This window comes from Pelophylax lessonae (assembly GCF_965119305.1).
Source record: "Pelophylax lessonae genome assembly, chromosome: 1".
Taxonomy (NCBI): domain Eukaryota; kingdom Metazoa; phylum Chordata; class Amphibia; order Anura; family Ranidae; genus Pelophylax; species Pelophylax lessonae.
This window is the reverse complement of record NC_138768.1, coordinates 218,462,126-218,484,553: the sequence shown is the minus strand read 5'-3', so window position 1 is coordinate 218,484,553 and position 22,428 is coordinate 218,462,126. Positions and strand designations below refer to the sequence as shown.

General features: G+C 44.7%; 1 protein-coding gene across 2 annotated transcripts in view; it reads left to right on the top strand.

The window, feature by feature from the left end:
- Nucleotides 1-22,428, top strand: part of FBXW8 (F-box and WD repeat domain containing 8) — a 315,006-nt gene that overhangs the window by 50,418 nt on the left and 242,160 nt on the right. For both annotated transcript variants that reach the window (XM_082252220.1, XM_082252219.1), the window contains one exon: nucleotides 8,838-9,002. In XM_082252220.1, coding sequence (XP_082108346.1) covers nucleotides 8,838-9,002 — 165 coding nt within the window. The remainder of the gene's footprint in view (nucleotides 1-8,837; nucleotides 9,003-22,428) is intronic.

The following is a 22,428-nucleotide window of genomic DNA, read 5'->3' as shown; positions in this document are numbered from 1 at the left end:
AAAAAAACATCAAAATGACAGAAATCTTTCCCTTAGTTAGTAAACGCAAGAACTTTTGCGCAAAGCAATCAAAATACGCTTTTTGCGATTTTTTTTTTTTTTTTTTTTTTTTTTTTTTTTTTAACCTAACATATGTAGCATAAAACAAATTGGCCAAAAATGTTAAAAAATTTTCATTTTTAAATTTTTTTTTTGGGGGAATTTCATATAAAAAACGTGAAAAATATTATTTTTGCAAAATTGACGCTCTTTTTTTGTTTATAGCGCAAAAAGTAAAAATCGCACAGGTGATCAAATACCACCAAAAGAAAGCTCTGTTTGTGGGAAAAAAAGGACGTCAAATTCGTTTAGGTGCAGCGTCGCACGACCGCGCAATTGTCCGTTAAAGTAACGCAGTGCCGAATCACAAAAAAGGCCCTAGTCAGGAAGGGGGTAAAATCTTCCGGGGCTTAAGTGGTTAAGAATCAGTTTAAATGTGAAAAGTCAGGACAGAATAGTGGAAGCTGTCACTGCCAGCTTGGTTGTTGGGGCACTCAATACCTCCATGCTTATTAACGTTCCAAGTAATGAAGTAAGATGGCATTTGCTTTGCTAATTTTCTTTCATACAAAGCCTCATATGAACCTGAAGTGTCTCAGAAAGCTTATAAAGCTGACAGTATGCCAGTGGCTTCTTTATACAGTGTACACACACTAAATCTCTATGGTGCCACAAACTAAAATGCTGGTTGAGGGTTTTATTAGAGGCTTCTTACAGCTGAGCCTTGCTCACTAAGGCTCTTACTGGGAAGCTCCCTGCCAAATATTGTGCATTAAGTTATAACCAACATACATCAGGGTTTTTGCTGGTTAACTGCTTTGCCCAAACTGATTTCTTCCAGCTTCTCGTAAAAATGACGTAATGGTTACTCTGTCCATTCCCTCTAGTGCTTTATTGCTTTGATTGAAAATCCATAAAATATATGAGTAGCAAAAACTTTGCCTTTGTTAATTTTCTGCTTTCTGTTGGATAAAGCCTAAGTTACACTGTTGTGTGCTTCAGAATATGATGATACGATCGACAAACTAGAGGTTTGTGAAGTTGATGTTTTTTACTGCTGATTTAGTCACATTACTTTAGCAGGGTTATCTGACCAAGTGGTGGTGCAGGCATCACAATAAAAACTTATGAGAGGTGTCACTAGGGTCCAGGTAGATTGTGCTCTTTTGTAAATGCTGGTCGATCAGTGTAATTAAAACAGTATGAGGTGCAATCCACACTAGAAAGTCAATCCAAGCCTAGTGCCCATTTATATAATTGATAAAAAAAGGTTTCTTTGATCATGCTGATCTCCCACCATCATTCTCCTGCATCATCTCCAAGCACATTACACACCCTTCACATTTTCACTATGGTAGCATTATGCTACCATAGTGAAACACACACCCAGTACAAATACAATAAAGCCCTAATAACATTAACAGGCTGTATACTGCATAATATATATTGAATAGTTAACCTTCATATAAAATACATAGAGAACATTCAGATGGAATATACAGCATACACTTTGGTCTGCAGGGAACCCAAGTAGATCAAACTGTAACCTCAGGTTCACACTTATTCCTTTTTTTTTTTTTTTTGTGTGTTTTGCAGAAACGCACTGCAGTTCATTTACCATGCTTCCCTATAAATGTAGTTCACATCTGTGCATTTTGAGCAAGTGTGTTTTTTTTGGAACGGGTCAGGGACTTTCTTTCCCGCAGCAGATTGCATTTGGCATGTAATAGATTTCCATGCACCTGCACCAGAAATGCAGGTGTTGCGTTGTTGACGCATTTTTTTTGTTTTGGCTAATAGGAAAGTATGACAGTTCTGTTCATGGAGTGCAACTTTACACACTATGGCACTCAAGTAGCATCAAAGTTGCATCAAAGTAGTGCAGGAACCTTTGTGTCCAAAGTCGCATGCTAGGGTTAAGTGCTGGGGTTAGGGTTAAATGTTGGGGTTAAGTTAGAGTTTGGGTTAGCGGAAATTGTTGGGGTTAGAATGCCAACCCTAACGATTACCACTAACCCTATTGATTCCCGCTAACTCGTACCCTAACATTTAACACTAGCCCTTTGATGCTACTTGAGTGCCAAAGAGTGTAAAGTCGCACTCCATGAACAAAATTGTCATACTTTCCTATTCGCCAAAAAGAAAAGCAACAAAAACAGTTTTTCTCTATCGTTAATTGACAGACGCAGCTCCATATTCTTCTTAACCATTGGGGTTATGCTGCCCCCTACAGGAGTAGGACACTAGGCAGGAAAAATCTTTACCACGTCTATGGAGCAGTCCCTGGGGGTTTACACCCACTCACTCTGCTATAGGCATTCATTTTTTTTCCAGGAGTAAGGACCTAGTTGCCTGCTGGGATTTCGGTCCTAGCATGTTATGTAAACATGGAACCTTTTGCCTAAATTTTTTTTTTAACTAGTTATGTTCCTGGGAGAACTACAGTCAACAGCCGGACTGGGCGTTGGACTGGATAGTCTAGATCCTTATGGTCTCCCAGTCTGGTCAGCGAGTGTGTGCAGGTGGCAGCTCCACACTAGGCCTCTACATAGCCCCCCTGGACGGGGGCTGGCCTGCGAGTAAACCCCTCGCCGGGACACACACAACAATCTGGTTTGGCTTGAGTCGCAGCATATCCCATGGCCATCAGCACCCCCACCCTGGGTGGAAAGGTGGTCTGTCCAGAGTGGCGCCCACCCAGATATCGTTGGTATAGTGAGTAGTGTCCCCCTATATCTCTTGCAGTCTTGGGGTGGATGTGGGACCCTCCCTGGGATGGTCGGACCCTCAGGTTACCCCCCCCCCACCCCCCCTTGTATGTGAGGTCCCTAGGAACCATCCCCCATTGACCATCCAAAGCTTCCCCCCCCACAGGGCATCCTCCCAACTATTTCATTAGGGGTCCCTACCTTAGTCGTGTATGGTGCAGGGGCTGTAGCGGGCGATGGGGGCCTGGGGGGGTCCCCTACCAGGGCCCCCCTATGCCTGATTGATTGCTGGACCCCTCAGGGGATCCTGTAGACCGAATTTCGTGCCATGGACGCTGCCATTTTCTTGTAGATCAGCTGTATTAGACTTGGCAGCCCTTTTTTAGTAGTTCCCATTGAAATGCATTGGGCGGCCATTTTCTCTGAGACAAAGAATGCTGTTCAGCAGTAAGTGGCAAGGCTTTACCTCTGGTGCTGACCCAGGTACTCCCTGTGAGGATCATTTTCTGTACACTTCAGACCGGTTCTGCTCTCCCTAATATCAGGCCGTGGTGAGTCTATGGGGGTCCCTGTAGGTTGTTCCCTCACTCTGCTATATTGCAGCTTAGTGTGCTGGGACTTGTAGTACCGCTGGTGCAGCAGTGTGGGGCGATTTTTTTTTTTTTTTTTGCAGTATTCCTAAAGTGACACTGCACTGTCCCCAGGTTAACATGGAGTCCCAGGAGCAAGTATCACTGACCGGACCCCTCTTTGGTGTTGTGGGACCTCCGGGTCGCAAGCCTTGTCTGCCTTAATGGCATTTTTTTTTTTTTTTAAACCCTAGTGTCAAAAGTTATGGTCCTAAAAAAAGGACTAGTAAAAAGCGCCCCCCTGCCTTCACTTGCCTCATCTGTATCCTCAGATTCTGAGGTTGATATGGCCGCCACGGATGCGAGTTACCCTTAGGGGTCTGTGTCATCGCACTCTGATTGGGATGGCGATGATATATCCTCATCTGCGCCGGAAAAAAGCGATGGTGGATGCATTTATAGTCAGTGCTGGAAACTCCAACATTGGCGGATGATTCTACAGCATTAGGCACGCAGGTGTCTTTCAGAGTTGGTCAAGGTTTTCCCTTATCTGGAACTTTTTGAGAAAATTGTCACTGAACAGTGGGAGCGCCTTAAACACATGTTAGTGGTGCCCGAAGTGTTTCACGAGACGCTATCCCTTTGCGGACGCTGTAATCAAAAAATCGACCATTCCACCTAAGGGAGACCACCCAGTCTCCAGACTGAACTAATCCACTGTGATTCTGGTGGAGGAGCCTCCGGTCTTTAAAGACCATGTTGATAGATGGATGAGGTTCTGTCACGCCACTTACATGTAATAGTGGGCTCAATACTTAGACCGGTCTTCACGAACACTCTGGTGTCCCAGACCATTAGGGAATGGGCAAAGCTCTTGAAGAGTGATTTGGAAGCGAGATAGCTTCCCCCTGACTTTGCCGAACTGGCAGACCAAATGGTCCAAGGTAAAAAATGTATGTGATGCGTCTTTAGATGCGGCCCCCCTTGCGGCTAGAGTATCCGCAGTAGGGGTAACCATGAGACGCATGGTGTGGCTAAAAAGCTGGTCTGTCAGACCTGCCCTATATAGAGGATCGCTTACATGGTTCTTCTTTGGATGAACTTAACAAGGGTTTTACTGGTGGGAAGAGTACATCTCTTCATCAGTCTGCTCAGGGCAAGGCACCTCCTCACGACGGGGTCCCTCTTTTTCAGCATACAAGCGGCCCTTTCGTGCCTCCAGCATGCAGGAGAAGGATCTAAGACTATTAGATCATCTGGGGGTTCCTAGAAGACGTGGTCGGGTAAGCCGAGAGCAGGCCCCTCCAGTTCTGCAATTAGGCCCTCTTCTGCATGAAGGGGCGCCCTCACCCGTAAATGGGGGAACGTCTTTGTTTCTTTCCGGAACCATGGACCCTTTTGATTCAAGATAAATGGGTCCACACACTGATTCAGGTCTCGACCGTTGGACAGATTCTTCACACCCAATCTACGCCTATCTCCAGACTGGTTAAGGGATCGACGAGAAGCGGTACAAGATTTGCTGTTGCAGGGGTGATTGGTCCGGTTCTCTCTTGGGAACGCTTTCATAGCTTTTACTCAAACCTGTTTAACTGTGCTCAGGAAAGAAGGCAAGTGCTTCCTATCTTGGATCTCAAGGTTCTGAACCACTTTTTGAAATGTTTCAAAAGGAGTCCAATCGCACGGTAGTGGCTTCCCTACACCAAGGAGACCTTTTGGCCTCTATCGATATTAGGGACGCTTACCTTCACATCCCTATTTACGCTGGACCCCAGCGTTGCCTTTGCTTCGCTGTGGGCGAGGAGCATTATCAATTGGTGGTGTTACCCTTTGGTCTTGCCTCCACTCCCAGGGTCTTCACCAAAGTGTTGGTATTGACATTACTGCGACAGCAGGGGATTGCGGTACTGGGGTACCTGGACGATCTCCTCTTAGTAGCAGACTCCCATTCAGCTTTGCTGGCCGACTTAACCATCACTGTACGGACTCTGCAAGAGTTCGGTTGGAACATCAATTTCCAGAAATCTGCTCTAGTCCCATCCTCCAAACTGGATTATCTGGGACTGACTCTGAACTCTACTTCAGCGGGGGTGTTTCTTCCTCTGGACAAACTGCAAAAATTGCAAAGGGCGATTTGCCTGCTGTTATGCAGCAAACTGTCCTCTCTACGTATTTGCATGTGAGGGCTTGGCCTGATGGTGTCTACATTCGAGGCGGTTTCTTTTGCACAGTTCCACACGATACCTCTGCAAAGAGAATTTCTTGTCAAGTGGAACAAGGATCCAAAATCTTTGGACTATCTGATCCTGCTGAGCTAAAAACACGAGAAGTGTTCTGCTGTGGTGGCTCTGCTCCCTGGCTCTACGTCATTCCTCCCCCCTGTATTGAACTGGGGTTACCACGGATGCCAGCCTGTCCGGTTGGGGTGGGGGAGTACTTGGAAAAATGTATGTCCAGGGGACCTGGACTCTAAAGGAGTCTACCGATCAATATTATGGAACTCAGAGCAATAAACCTTTTGCTTGATTCACTGGACAAATCACCTTCGAGGGTGTCCGGTTCGGATTCAATCAGACAATGCCACTGCCGTGACTTACGTCAATCATCAAGGGGGCATCATGGGTGTCCTGGCGGCTTGAGAGGTGGCCGAGATCCTAAAATGGGCAAAAAAATTTGTTCCAGCCTTATCCGTTGTGCATTTCCCCGGAGTGGAGAATTGGCAGGCGGATTACCAGTACCGGTATTTCACCTGCTGTGTCCGGTGGGGGACTCCCAATGTGGATCTGTTGTCGTCTCTGCTCAACTGGAAGGTTTTGTAGCCCGTTCTCTTGATCCTCTGGCAGATGCCAGAGACGCACTAGTGGCTCCTTGGGGACAGTATCGGCTGATCTATTTGTTTACCCCACTAAAACTGCTGCCGAGACTTCTGTGCAGAATAGAGGTGGAAGGAACTCCAGTAATTCTGGTGGCTAGTAATTCTGGTGGCTACAGACCGGCCTCGCTGGTCTTGGTACGCTGATCTGGTGAGATTGGTTGCTGATGCTCCTTGGAGACTTCCTCTCAGGGAAGATTTACTGTCTCGAGGGCTGATCTTCCATCTTGCTTTACAGTCCCTGGCCTTATCAGAGTCGCTGTTGTAAGCCAGGTATTGAAGCATAGGGGTCTTTCTGACTCTGTAAATTCCCACATTTTGAAGGCCAAAAAATGAAGATTTATGGAAAGTGTACATTGCATGGTATGATTCCATTAAGGTGCATCCGCGCTTATTTGCAGTGGCTCAGATATTGACTTTCCTCCAAAGAGGGGTTGAGCAGCGGTTGGCCCTTGGGTACTATCAAAGGACATGTGTCGGCTCTAGTTGTGTTTTTTTCAACGCCCTTTACCCACGTATTCTTTGATTCACACTTTTATTCAGGGTGTTCGCCACATGGCTCCCCGTATTCGGTCCTAGTTACCTCCGTGGTATCTTAACCTGGTACTGTCAGTTCTTCAGATACCTCCTTTTGAACACAGGGAGATTCCTCTGCCTACACTGTCACAAAAGGTAGCCTTTTTAGTGGCGATTACCTCTGCGCGCAGAGTGTCAGAATTGGCGACGCTATCCTCCTGTCTCTCACCTTTATCTGGTGATCCACAGAGACAAGGTAATACTATGACGTAATCAGTCGTTTCTTCCTAAGGAGGTCTCGGATTTCCATTTAAATGAATACATTGTACTGTCTTCATTATGTCCTAAGCCCAAGCATCCTAAAGAATTTTCCTTGTATTCCTTGGATGTGGTTAGAGTAATCGGGGTTTACCTGGCGGCTACCTGAGTCCTTAGGAAAATCAGACTCTCTTTTGTCCTCACGGACGGACCTCAGAAAGGATTGGCTGCGTCTTCGGTGACCATATCCAGATGGATCAGGCAGACGGTGGTACAGGCTTGTTCAAATAAGGGTTAGGTTTCACCTTTCCCTGTGAAGGCGCATTCTATTAGGGCGCTGAGTGCCTATTTGGCTTTTCGCCATCAGGCGTCAGTGATACAAGTTTGCAAGGTGGCAACTTGGTCGTCTGCACACACATTCACAAAATTCTACAAGGAAGATGTGTTGGCATCTTTAGATGATTCTTTTGGCCACAAGGTTTTTAGAGAAGTTATTCTCTTTGAGGGTGTATGTTGTTTCTAGGTGAGCTCCAGTTGTTCCTGGTTGAGCTCAATGTTACCTGGTGGGCTAAGTTTTTAGCCTTTGAGAATTACGTTCTTTTCTGCGTTGTTTACCCACCCCTCATGTTTATACTGCTTTGGGATGTTCCAATGATTAAGAAGAATACGGAGCTGCGTCTGTCAATGAACGATAGAGAAAACTGGATTTTTGACTTACCGTAAAATCCTTTTCTCTGACGTTCATTGACAGAGGCAGCACCCGACCCTGTATATATGAGTTGGGTTGGGGTTTTTTTCTTCTGACGCTGCTTGCAACAAAACTGAATGCCTATAGCAGAGTGAGTGGGTATATACCCCCAGAGACTGCCCCAGTCGTAGACGTGGTAAAGATTTTTCCTGCCTAGTGTCCTACTCCTGTAGGGGGCAGCATAACCCCAATGGTTAAGAAGAATATGGAGCTGCATCTGTCAATGAACTTCAGAGTAAAGGATTTTACGTTAAGTCAAAAATCCAGTTTTTAAAAATGCGAAATGCACCGCAAAACTCACAGGAAAAACACATTAACCACAATCTGCATAAATGTGAACCTAGCTTTAGAAGGGAACTAGTCCAGGGACCCCAAATGTTATCAAATCCTATAGGAGAGCCCTTAGTAGCGTAGGTAAGTTGGTATAACAGTAGAGCTGCGTTTAGTCAGATTTTTCCATTCCGAGAGGGCTGGCGGGAAAGATCTCTCCAGGTGACTGGCCAACACAGTTGTTGCATTGAGCAGTCCAACACACATGGTTATTACTACAAGTATTACTACATCACAGCCATTCTATATCCTAGTAGATATCTAGATGCCAGGAGTTTCTTATTCATGGATTAGGTCTAAAATGATAATGTGTATAAAAGTCTTTAGTGTGGAGAGTTATTTACCTTAAATGTGCAGTAAAAAGTGCTTTATATGGCAGAGCCAGAAAACCCCTAGAAACAGATGACAGGCAATACAGAGGCATTCACATGTTGTACTTTTGCACATAGCTTGCATAGACAAATAGCCCAAGTCTTTGTGATGCATATTGGACCCCTTGTTTTAGGCATAACATTTAATGTTCAAGTGCCTTTAGGATGGCACATATTGTACAGAGATCTCCAGAGGGTGTTTGGAATCAATTTCTGACTTGTATTCAATATCCGCTTTGTGGGCTTTGAACTAAGTGACTTAATCTCTTTGTTTCATGGACTAGAAAGAAGGATGAACACTCGCTGGAATGAAAATCTGCTCTTAATATGTGCTTTATTTGGCTCTGCCATGCAGTCAGATTAAGCCAACAGGTTTTTTTTTTGTTTGTCTTCATTACCTCATCGTGTTTTATCTCAATGTATTAGGTAAGCAAAGCGTGGAAGGTACTTGCTGAAGATGAAATCTTGTGGTACCATGTTTGCCAAACAGAAGGGTTCCTGACGGACAGTGAAGTTACAGCATGCACATCTTGGAAAGAAGCTCTAAAAGAGAGGCGCACTCAGGAGAGCCTGCTGAGGACAAACTGGAAGGTATCATACCCCACACTGTGTGCACAATGCTGTAACAGCTTTACATGCTCCAAACCAATATCTTGCTGAGCCATACTGCCTTCCCTGCTGAGAGCAACAGATTAAATAAGCCACTTGTTTGAATAAACTGTTTACTTGATAGTTTTATGTTATAAATCTGAACTTTATATGAAAAAAAAAAAAGTAAATTAGCTAAACGGGAGTTAATTGCAACAGAAATAATATTACAAATAATTTGTTCATATTGTTTTCTTCTAAAATGAAAAATAAAACACACACATGCTACTGTGCAAAAGTTTTAGGCAGGTATGAAAATTGCTGTAATAGTTGGGTCGCTGAGTCTTGTTTACATGTCCTGTGTGCACAAACCTAGAGACTGGGGTACAGAAAAATGGCAGCTGGTGCTCTGGACTGATGAGTCATGTGAAATATTTGTCTGTAGTAGCAGGAGGCAGTTTGTTTGTTTGTGAAGGGATGGAGAACGGTACAGTAATGAGTGTAGCAGGCAACAGTGAAGCATAGTGGAGGTTCCTTGAAAGTTTGGGGCTGCTTTTCTGCAAATGGAGTTGATTTGGTCAGGATCAGTGGTGTCCTCAATGCTGAGAAATATAGGCAGATACTTATCCATCATGCCTTTCCATCAGGGAGGTGTGTGATTGGCCCAAAATGTACATGCTGTCTATATATGTAGACATGTATACATCAATACCTATGGGTAAAAAAAAAAAAAAAATCAGGGCACAGAGATTTGTCAATAAAACTTAGCTTTAATGTAACAAGAAGACAAAGTATCCACTTACATGTCAGTTTAGAAGTGATCAGCTTGCTGCATGCAGTGAGAGCTGAAGTCAGCAGAAACACAGACTACAGTTTTGACAGCAACCCACAGTTAGTCAAAAGCCTAAACTGGACTAATAGTGGGAATCTAAAGCAACACCAAGTTAAAGCTGCACACAGATATTCAGTACACTAGGAAAAGAATGGAGGTAGGCTGGACTAACAAATGAATACAGGTGTGGAAGCGCTTCCACCTTCACATCCTAGCTCTACCCGGTGCTCAGACCTACAGGCTGCTGAAGCCTCAGAACTCTCACCACAAGTGGAGAAGTTGGCATTCTGAATGGCATTCAACAATGGTTATTCTTTACTGAAAAAACATGTATAACGGCTGTGAAACAGCCTAAGTGTTTTGACTGTCAGGCCTTAGGCATGGGCCATGCCTAAGGCCTGACAGGCGAAACACGTTTGCTGTTTTACAGCTGTTGTATATGTTTTTGCAAAAATGGTTAACCGTTGTTGGATGCCATTCCAAGGGCCGACTTCTCCACTTGTGATTCAGGCTGTACTAATATTAGGCAATGTGTTTCTGGGCAGACAGCCCCTTTCTCAAACTTGTCAAATACTGCCTTACAGTGGCTTTAAGTACTACTATATAACAAGGGCACGACAAGGCTCAACTCCGATGCAGCCTGGACTACATACAGCCTAAAAACAAGGTTTAGCTTTATATAGGAACCAATGGATTACAATATTCAGCAAGGGTTTAATAAAAATGTAGTACAGAACAAAAACCTATCCTGAAAACAGGATAAAAGAACAATCATTGGTAATGCCCCAAATATTAACAGTCTCTAATGGATAAACTGCATATAAGTTTGTAGTACATATAGAGAAAAACTTATCTGTTTTTTGAAAATATTATTTAGTATATACTAAATATCAATAATGTTCTGTCCGTGTTGCAACATGCTCCTTTTGAAAAGATCAGGGAGATCTCGTTGTCCATGTTGTCTAAGAAGGTCGCTTTTTTGGTGGCGATCACTTCGGCTCGCAGAGTGTCGGAGCTGGCAGCCTTGTCCTGCAGGTCTCCGTATTTGGTGATTCACTTGGATAAGGTGGTCTTGCGACCTAACCCTTCTTTTCTTCCGAAGAGGATCTCGGAATTTCATCTCAATGAGGACATTGTCTTGCCTTCGCTTTGCGTGAAGCCTAAACATCCAAAGGAGGTGGATTTACACTCCTTGGATGTTGTTCGGGCGATCAGGGTTTACCTGTCATCGACAATATCCTTTCGCAAGACGGATTCTCTATTTGTCCTTCCAGAGGGGCCTCGGAAGGGCATGGCGGCGTCGGCTTCTACCATCGCCAAATGGATCAGACAGACCATTGAACAGGTGTATGCTTTGCAGGGAAAAGTTCCCCCTATGCCTGTGAAGGCGCACTCCACCAGATCTGAGTACGTCTTGGGCCTGTCATCATCGGGCTTCTGTGGCTCAGGTGTGTAAGGCGGCGACTTGGTCGTCCGTTCACACCTTCTCAAAGTTCTACAAAGTGGATGTTCAGGCATCGGTAGATGCTTCCTTTGGCCGCAAGGTTCTTAGTGCGGCGGTGCCTTAGGGTCCCTTGTTTTTGGGCCATTGGCTGTTTGGGATGTTTTCTTGTCCCTAGGTTATTTGTTTTTCCTGGGTTGTTGCTCCTGTTGAGCAAGTTTTTTTCATGCTGCCCAGCTGGTTTCCTTCCTTTTGGTGAGGTTCCTTTTTTCTGCTGTGGGTACTGCGTTGCCTTAGGCGCGGCTGAGTTTCCCACCCCTCATGTATGCACTGCTTTGGGACGTCCCCATAGTGACGAATATGAAGAGGCGGCGACTGTCGGAGGACGTAAGAGAAAACGGAATTTTTGTAAAATCTTACCTGTAAAATTCCTTTCTCTGAGTCCTCCGACAGTCGCCGCCCCCGCCCCTCTTTTGGGGTTTGTTTGTGTACTCTACTGCTATTCTACTGAAACTGAGGTATGGATACAGGAAGCAGGAGGGTATTGACTGAGGGGACCACCCCCTGGGGGTGGGATATGTTAAAAGCTTTAATATTGACATATTCTGTTGCCTAGCTACTCCTACGGAGCAAAGGTCAATAACCCCCATAGTGACGAATATGAAGAGGCGGCGACTGTCGGAGGACTCCAGGGAAAGGAATTTTACAGGTAAGATTTTACAAAAATTCCGTTTTTTTTTTCTTTTTAGATAGAGTAAAACCTAGTGCACACGGACAAATATTGGGCGTCATCAGCTGGTTCAATAATACCTGTCCGACATTTGTCCCGTACGTACAGCAGTTGGTCCGAACAGCCGGATTCCATCGAAGGGGTGTGGCCGAAAAAAGGTCTGCTGATCAGCATCTGATCAGCGCTGACCAGTGTGTACTAAATCACATACTTAGTACAGTGACTCCTCCAGAGCTGCAGTTTTTTTTTTCGTTCAGCCTGCTAGGTTGAACAAAAAAAAAAAACTAGTAGTGTGTACTAGGCTTCTCTGTTCATACCTAAGCAGGTATCACAGTGTAGGCACACTTTTGCATGATTTTACGCATCGCGGTTAGGATGGCAATTCATTCCATTGGGCTGCCTTATGTGAAAAAAACGCACAAAAGAAGTACCTGCAGGGGAGAGTAGAGAGTAGAGAGAGATTTGCAAGCTGGGCAAAGTAAGACATGATTCCTTCACACCTTTTTCTGTGAACATTTTCAGGTATCCCACAGATCAGCTTTAATACATGCGTCCTTTTCTCCTCTCACCTTCCAGGATGGCAACACATGAGAGATGAGAGGCTCCACCCTACAGGAAACACAACCAGTTCACAGCTGTTAAAAGGCCCCACCCTTCCCCTTGTCTCTCAGTATTGATTGTGTTTATCCTACAGCGAAACATTTGTTTTTTATTCTCTGACCAGAAGACCTAGAGATTTGGACGGTACTCCTGTGAGGCAGGTTCAGGAACGCCGGTGAGGGCCAAACTCTACCTGCACACCTTTCTGGCTTCTCACAGGTCGCCTCTTGTGGCAAAGGCAAGTCGGACACAGTGGTCCCTCTGCTCGTTGCCCTACTCAGCAGCTCGGGTCTTCTCTGGTCCTCCCCTGCAAACAGTGGGCGCCATGCTGTCAAAGGCCAGCCACATAACATCAGCAGCGATGTGGGAGGACCCAGTACGCTCCAAGCCGCCTTCTCAAACCGGAACTTCCGGTCTGAACAGGGAAGACGCCGAGCACGCACAGCGCGATCCAGGAGTGGGTGTAAGGCGCAGAGGAGACACCTGACCCATGTAGTGGCACAAAAGTAACAGGCTCTTCAGCTACCAAGAAGGCTGCTAAGAGTGTGAACCCCGTCTGGATCCACCTCCTGGAGAAGGAGGAGGGAAAGACGACACAGTTGGCTGCAGGCAAAGCAAATCAGGGGGATGTAAGTACCTTTTCTGAGGTGAGCCAGAAAATGTCAGAATGCCTTTGGACAACAGAAGAGGAGAAAGGCTGTCTGATAAGCCCCCCCCCCCCCCAACCCCCTTTTAAAATAAGATGGGATACCAGAAGGTGTGTGTATGCTTCAGTGTGAAGCACACAGCCTAACTTTGCAGCTCCCCAGTCAGGACAGCAACTTGCGAAGGCGTGATTTTTGCCTCTATCCCCCCTTAATGTGATCATGAGGATAGAACAGCAAGCCCTGTAGCTGTGGTAAAGGGGGAAGAAAACAGTGATGAGTACTTCCCTTTGCATTGGGAGCTTAGCAGCAGTATCCCTTATAGCAGCCAGGTGGTTTCTTGGGCTTGTCATAGTACTCCCTCCCTTAATGAGGGTACTACAAGTAACCCAGAAGCTTCAGCTAGACCAATGTCCACAGCTTCCTTTTAATTCAGGAGATGCTGTGGTTATTGCAACATTAAGTTCCCAGTCTCTCACTATAAACCCTTTTGTACATCAATAAGGGTAAATCAAGTGAAGGGGTGACACCTGTTAGACACAGAGTCTTTTACAGGCTTTTTCTGCCACTGAACAAGTTAGACATTCCTAAATGGTTAATCAAATGGAATGTAAGGTGGTCTGCAGGAACCTGGAGATTACATGAGTAATACCACAGATTTTTTCTTGGTCAGCAATGCACACCAGTTGATAATATATTAGGCTAGCTACTATGATTCTGGCACGTATCTCCAAGATGGTTCATTTAGAGCAGGGGTTGGGAACCTTTTTAGCTGAGAGAGCCATGAACACCACGTATTTTCAAATGTAATTCCATGAGAGCCATACACTATATTTCAGGGGTTGGGAACCTTTATTTCATATTCATGGGCCGCAGCTATACAGTGAGTAGATGGAGCCGTGTGAAAGTGCCTGGAGTCCGGTCGGGAAGAGAGTAGAGCAGGCAGGTATGCAATGAGGCCGCAGTGGTGAAGCGCCTGCAGGCCTGCGAGTGATGGAGGGGAGTATAGGCCCTGAGAAAATGGCGGCCGGCCGCTGAAGGCCTCAGAAGTGGAAGTGAGAGGCAGCTCCCATGGGTCCCCGGGTGTCAGAGGGGAAGGAGATCGTGTCTGCCGGGGCACAGGGAGTGGATGGCAGGTCTTCTTACCGGGCAGTGATTGCCAAGGCCCTCAGATGCACAGCACACGAGCCAGTGGCGGTGCTGCGAGTAGGCCGCGGGGTCCGTAGCGCGGCAATCCTGTCACCCAGAGACGAACTGAGGGTAGTGGTGGATAGCCCACAAATGGTACCGTCGATGGGTGCAGAAATCTCTCCTTGGCACCGGGCACAGCTACGCCGGTGGCACTGGATTGAGTGGTAGACGCGGCAGAGCTCTGGGACTACACGTCCAGCGTGGCTCACGTCCGGACACGCCCCCCTTTATTAAAGATTTGTCTGCTAGCCAGATGCAGCTATCAAAAGAGCCACGTCTGGCTCGCGAGCCATAGGTTCCCTACCCCTGATTTTAGAGTCTTCTTGCTCTTTAAAGCCTGCATCCTAAAATTTCTCCACATATGGTGGAAAGACACAGTAAGGGGTACCCTGGGGGGAACTGTTTCTTATGGAGTTGCTTGCTATGTTTAAAAACTTGCTATGTGTAACAACTTAACAAGCTCCAATCTATTGTTTCCTCCTTACACTGCTGCTAGATCGGTTGGTGTGTAAGAGTTAATTGGGACCTCTGGTGGTTTGGGCTACTGCCCACCCTTTGATGAACTAGAATCATTGTTTTCTGAAACTCTGATGGTTTTCTGGGTGCAAAACCTCTCTACAAGAGCTACACATATTAACCTGTATTTAATGTTTGCTTGTTAAGCCCTTCAGATGTCTGATTGCCTCCAAGATAAAATTGTGTCCACCTCTTCCTGAGACTGACTTAATTGATCTCCAGGTTTATGCTCGTTAAGACCTTAGATGCTGGGAGACTTGGATTCCCACCTGTGTGTGGGCTAACTAAACCTACTCATACAATGGTAGGGTAACAGCTACTACCACTGTGCTGTATGCACCCACCTTAGACTTCCATTATTTGGAACTACCCTGGTTCTCCTCTGGTGGAGGAAGGTTTAGTATCTAGAGTCCAAGCTATGCCTATACAGTCAGATCCATAAATATTGGGACATCGACACAATTCTAATCTTTTTGGCTCTATACACCACCACAATGGATTTGAAATGAAACAAGATGTGCTTTAACTGCAGAGTTTCAGCTTTAATTTGAGGGTGTTTACATCTAAATCAGGTGAAAGGTGTAGGATCTACAACAGTTTATATATGTGCCTCACACTTTTTTTTTAAGGGACCAAAAGCAATGGGACAATTGGCTGCTCAGCTGTTCCATGGCAAGGTGTGTGTTATTCCCTCATTATCCCATTTACAAGGAGCAGATAAAAGGTCCAGAGTTCATTTCAAGTGTGCTATTTGTATTTGGAATCTGTTGCTGTCAACTCTCAATATGAGATCGAAAGAGCTGTCACTATCAGTGAAGCAAGCCATCATTTGGCTGAAAAAACAAAACAAACCCATCCGAGAGATAGCAAAAACATTAGGTGTGGCCAAATCAACTGTTTGGAACATCCTTAAAAAGAAAGAACGCATCGGAGAGTTCAGCAACACCAAAAGACCTGGAAGACCATGGAAAACAACTGTTGTGGATGACCGAAGAATTCTTTCCCTGGTGAAGTAAACACCCTTCACAACAGTTGGCCAGATCAAGAACACTCTCCTGGATGTAGGTGTATGTGTGTCAAAGTCAACAATCAAGAGAAGACTTCACCAGAGTGAATGCAGAGGGTTCACCACAAGATGTAAACCATTGGTGAGCCTCAAAAACAGGAAGGCCAGATTAGAGTTTGCCAAACATTTAAAAAAGCCTTCACAGTTCTGGAACAACATCCTATGGACAGATGAGACCAAGATCAACTTGTACCAGAGTGATGGGAAGAGAAGATTATGGAGAAGGAAAGGAACTGCTCATGATCCAAAGCATACCACCTCATCAGTGAAGCATGGTGGTGGTAGTATCATGGCGTGGCCATGTATGGCTGCCAATGGAAATGGTTCTCTTGTATTGATGATGTGACTGCTGACAAAAGCAGCAGGATGAATTCTGAAGTGTTTCGGGCAATATTATCTGCTCATATTCAGCCAAATGCTTCAGAACTCATTGGACGGCGCTTCACAGTGCAGATGGACAATGACCTGAAGCATACTGCGAAAGCAACCAAAGAGTTTAAGGGAAAGAAGTGACATGTTATGCAATGGCTAAGTCAATCACCTGACCTGAATCCGATTAAGCATGCATTTCACTTGCTGAAGACAAAACTGAAGGGAAAATGCCCCAAGAACAAGCAGGAACTGAAGACAGTTGCAGTAGAGGCCTGGCAGAGCATCACCAGGGATGAAACCCAGTGTCTGGTGATGTCTATGCGCTCCAGACCTCAGGCTGTAATTGACTGCAAAGGATTTGCAACCAAGTATTAAAAAGTGAAAGTTCAGTTTATGATTAATCTGTCCCATTACTTTTGGTCCCTTTCAAAAGAGGGAGGCACATATGCAAACTGTTGTAATTCCTACACCGTTCACCTATTTGGATATAACTACCCTCAAATTAAAGCTGAAAGTCTGCAGTTAAAGGACATCTTGTTTGTTTCATTTCAAATCCATTGTGGTGGTGTATAGAGCCAAAAAGATTACAATTGTGTTGATGTCACAATATTTATGGACCTGACTGTATAAAGCTTGCCCTCTGCTGGCTATTTTCTAGTTTAAATCATCATGACTGACTTTATGCCTGGTCTGGTTGCATCTTAGAAATACACAATGTGGAAGTTTCTGGTTGTCTGTCTTTTCTGGGTTAACTGTGCCTTGTCGCTTCTCGGCCTTTTGGCTAAGATCAAGTGTAGTATCTGTTCTTATCAGTTGGTATGGAACCTGATGGTTAGTATCGGTGGGGGCCGAAATGAACCAGGGCGCTCCGGAACTACCGGGGGACTGGGAAGTAAGCCACATCAGAGAAAGCCGGATGGGTCCATTGCCTTCTGATTTGAATGGGTCCTCCCCTACCAGTTTGAAGGGAGCGAGAAAACTGGATTGGTTCCGTGGCCAGTTAGTACTGCTCCTGGATGTGATTGGTAAGGAACGGCGGTGGCGGTCGGGGAGCCTTTCCTCCTGGGTTGAATCTGGCCTTCTTGCAAAAGGCTTGTCCCCAGTTGAAGGTAGGTTCTCCCTAAGCTGTCCAAAGTTCTGATGCCTCCTGGTAGGATAGGGCTACACTCGGTCTGGCCTTTGGGCCAGGGTAGAAAAAGCCCGTAGTGTATGTGCCCCTGGGGTGGCAGCCCAGGGGTGCCTTAATTCTCACTGGTGAGGGGCAGCTCGCCTTGAGTTTTTCGGCACCATGGTCACTGCACCTACACACTTTTTTAAGCACCTGCCTCTTGGGCAAGGCCTTTTGGCTTCGACCAGAGGAACTTTTATTCCGGCTGGAAGGCCTGCCTTTGTTTTGCACTTGGGCACTAATTCACCTCTCCACTTCCCCTTCCCCAACTTTTTGTTTGTGTGTGCTTTTTCTTTGTAGTGTTTTGTCACTTCACTATCACCTTTTTCTTCCTCTGCACGACGAGTACGGTGTGGGTCTCTGGGCCTACCTTGAAAGTCTTGGGAGGGGGTGGACATGGCCTTTTGGCTTAGTTCGCCCTCTCTCATGGGGTCTCCCTTCGGGGAGCCCCACCCAGTTTTTGGGGTGGGCTGTTTCGGCAGTCCCCCTGGAGAACGGGGTTTGCCAGGTCTCGGCCAGGCAAACCATAGGAAGTACCTCAGTCCCTGTCAGGAGTCTTGCGCCCCGGGGGATCAAGGTATAGGTCCAACCTCTTCGGAGGCCAGACCATTTCGCACACCCTGTGCAGTTTTTGTGTGTTCACGTTTGCGTGTGTGCACTTTTTATGCACCGGGTGAAGTCTTTTGAGTGTGTTTCACACGCTACGGGCTAAAAAAAAAAAAAACAAAAAAAAACTGTGCCTTGTTGAGCATCAGAAATACACAATATTGAAGTTTATTTTGGCTATATGACTCTTTTGCTTACTAGAAATACACCACATTGAAAGTTGGGGGTGTCTTTTCTATTGTACTTTTTCTTTTTCTGTACATTAGAAATGCACTACATTGCTGTTAGTAACATTTCTGTTGGTTACATGGCTGTACCCAGGCTGCTAAGTCAGAAAAGCACAAAGGTTCCCAGTGTCATGTCTTTATGACTACACTGGTACTAATCAAAGTGCACAACTAAAGTTTTGTTAGTAACATTTCTGTTACATGGCTGTACCAGGTTATTTTTCAGAAATGTGCAACATTAACCACTTCCCGACCACCCCTGCAGATTTACTGCGGCAGGGTGGCTCTCCTGTTCGAACCGACGTAGGTTTACATCGGTCGTGCGAGGGAATCTAGGGGGCTAGCGCACGGGGGAAACCGCTGCACGGGTGAGGCGGCTCAGATGACACCCGCGAGTGCTCCCTGCTGAGAGAGGATGGTCGGCTGCTGTAAACACATCCGACCATCCTTCTCCCTGCAATGACCATAGAGCCCATGTGATCCTTCTATATAGGATCACATGTCTCTCTGGTCATTTCACAAGCCATCGCCCCCCCACAGTTAGAATCACTCCCCTAGGCTTACATTTAACCCCTTGATCACCAACAGGGTTAACCCCTTCCTTGCCAGTGTCATTATTACAGTAACAGTGCATATTTTTAGCACTGATTACTGTAGTAATGTCACTAGTACCCCCAAAAATGTCAGTTAGGGGTCAGATCTTTCCGACGCAATGTCGCAGTTCCGCAAAAAATCTCAGATCGCTGCCATTACTAGTAAAAAAACAAACAAAAATGACATAAATCTTTCCCGTAGTTAGTAGACTCGATAACATTTGCTCAAACCAATCAAAATACGCTTATTGCGGTATTTTTATTTATTTTTTTGCCAAAAATATGTAGCCAAAAACAAATTGGCCTAAAATGTTAAAATAATTTTGCTTTTACATTTTTTTTTTTGTGATAATGTCATATAGCAGAATGTGAAAAATATTATTTTCTTTTCAAAATTGTCGCTCTTTTTTTTGTTTATAGCGCAAAAAATAAAAATTGCACAGGTGATCAAATACCACCAAAAGAAAGCTCTATTTGTGGGAAAAAAAGGACATCAATTTTATTTGGGCACAGCATTGCACAACCGCGCAATTGTCCGTTAAAATAACGCAGTGCGAAACGCAAAATAGGGCCTGGTCATTAAGGGGGCAAATCCTTCTGGTCTTAAAGTGGTTAAGGATTGCTGGTGACATTTCTGTTATGACTACATTGTTACTAATCACGTTTCATAAACTTTAAATTTTGTTAGCAACATTTCTGTTAAATGGCTATGCCATGTTACTATTCAGAAATGCACAGCATTAAAGATAAAAACAAATTATACTGCGCTTGATCAGATGAAAAGATGAGATTACAATATCAGCTGCTAGCATAAAAAAGTTGTTGTACCCCAACCTCAGAAAAATAAAAAACAAGGTATGCAGCGCTCGATATGGTGATCACAGAAATTAATCAATAGTAGTAATATTGAATAATACTAGAAAAAAGTCCATAAGAGAAAGGAGTCCAATAAAAGGTCCAAAACGTGGGTGATGAAATCAGAATAAGTAGCCTCCACCAAACACCAGCACAAGTGGCCTCTTACCAGAAATGTGTGATCCTCATTACAGGGATCTCAGTACACTTTAGACAGGAACTCCTCTCCTTTCACACTATATGGACAGACATAATATCTCCTCCCACAGAAAATGCCTCTGTATGTTCATAACCAATCCTATGAAAGAAGAAAGAACTCCTCATAGTGCAGTATGTTGTAACACAGGTAATATTTAATGAACAAAAAGCCAATGAAACACTCACATTATGGTAGATAAAACCAGGCATCAACGGTCAGTATCCTGAGGGGAACTTGCGAGTAGACAGTGTGGTAGCTATAGCCAGATGGTCTCATAACCTCCCAGCAGATGAGGCATATTCCCTCTGCTTAAAACCTGGTAAGGTTGTAGGACACTAGAAGAAGGTTATAAAATATCCTCCTCTTCCCTTTTAAGAACTTTGTTCATAGAGGTATTGTGGCCTAAAGAACTTATGTGACCCGTATACCCAACTCAATAGGTTTACAATTCTATAGGTATCCCTAAAATACACTCTATTAGCATAACTGGTTGCAGTAAGCCAATGTGAGTGTTCTGCTACTGCTATGGACTTACTCTGAAATAGGGATCTCCTTAATGTATCCCTCATCAGTACCAAAGGGCACCCAATGGTATTGAAGTGGATTATGGTTCCAGACATCAGGTAGGACACCTGATCTCTACGATATGGTTAAAAGCATTCTTTTAACAAACTCCTTTCTGCTGAATTTTATTATATTTGTGGACAGGTCTATAGGGAGTGGTTTATGGTTCCAGGCATCAGATTGGACACCTGATCGCTACAATATGGTTAAAAGCATTATTTTAACAAAATCCGTTACGCTTATTTTATTGCATTTTCGGGCAGGTGTATAAGGAGTTTTCTGGTATATAGAGCATTTTTCACAACTGACATGCCAACATTCATATGTGAGGTATGTCCTAGGTTTGGTGTACTTTGGGTACTTACCAGTCCAGTTTCTGAGCCCAGGTAATAACCTTAACTTAATCTATTTCCCTTAAGCGGGCTTCACTTTACCCATCACTATGAAAGAAAAATAATTTAAAGGGGACCTGCAACAGGTGTCTGTCAGGAAGCGGAAGCCTCCTGTTTAATCATGCTCCTGAACAGAGTAGTCTTTAAGCCAGATCCGCTTTGTTAATCAAAGTAGTGTCTTTGTTTCACAGAACACGTCTTGGATTAAGTCCTTTCAGTGGCCCTAAGAAGGGGTACAGACAGGATAGATTACGATTGCTAGATGATTTAGACAGTCAATCTTGCTAACCTACTGATTTCACAGGTTTTTCTGATTTTCATCTTTAAGTTCCACTCCAGATAGTTCCTGCATCCGAAGCAGAGTAGGCAGAGACTTCGGAGGGACAAACCTGCTGATCAACCTCTTCATCCAAGATATCTGCATCACTCCTAATGGAGTGGAGGTAAAAAGCACTGAAAGCCTGGCATTTGGCAGGAAGAGCTTGCAGGCAGTGGTCCCACCCTAAGGTAGGCCTGTGGTTACTTTTATTATCCTCGCATGTGTTGCTGTCCTGGAAGGTGAGAGGAGAAAACTGTCCGTTAGACTTATCGGTAACGGTGTTTCTACGAACCTTCCAGGACGGCAGGCCTACTTCCTGCCCTGTTAAAAGGGTGAGGAAAGAATATAAACAATAGGTGGTAAGTACCTCCTTGTGATTCGGTTGGAGAACTACTTTTTTACAACTGAGGGACAAGGGGAAGGGTGGGGCCTTTTAACAGCTGTGAACTGGTTGTGTTTCCTTGTAGGGTGGAGCCTCTCATCTCTCATGTGTTACCGTCCTGGAAGGTTCATAGAAACACCATTACTGGTAAGTGTAATGGATGGTTTTTGGTGCGGTAGGCAGCCTATTCAAACAACATAACACAACAGATGTTTAGGTTCGGAAAAATGTGCATCATTTATGCTTTAAATTGCACAACAATGTAAACCGAGCCTAAGATGACTAAACAATTTTGGATGCATTTTAATGATTCAAAAAATTTGGTACAGTTTAAAAAAAAAAAAAACAAAAAAAACAAAACAAAAAAAAAAACAAACAAAAAAAAAAAAAAAAAAAAAAAAAAAAAAAATATATATATATATATATATATATATATATATATATATATGTATGTATATATATATATATATATATATATATATATATATATATATATAATGGTCTTTTTTTTCTTTATATAGTAACCAAGAAAAAGCCCAGTGGTTATTAACCGATTGCCGATCGCCGCACGACTATATACTGCGGCGGTCAGCCCCGGCCAGGCAGAGTGACGTAGGGGTACGTCACTCGCCTGTCACTGACTTGCGAGCCAATTGCGGGCGGGCGTGTGACCGGCGGACCCGATCGTCCGCCGGTCACTCACGATCGCTCCGGTGAAGGGAGAAAGGCGGA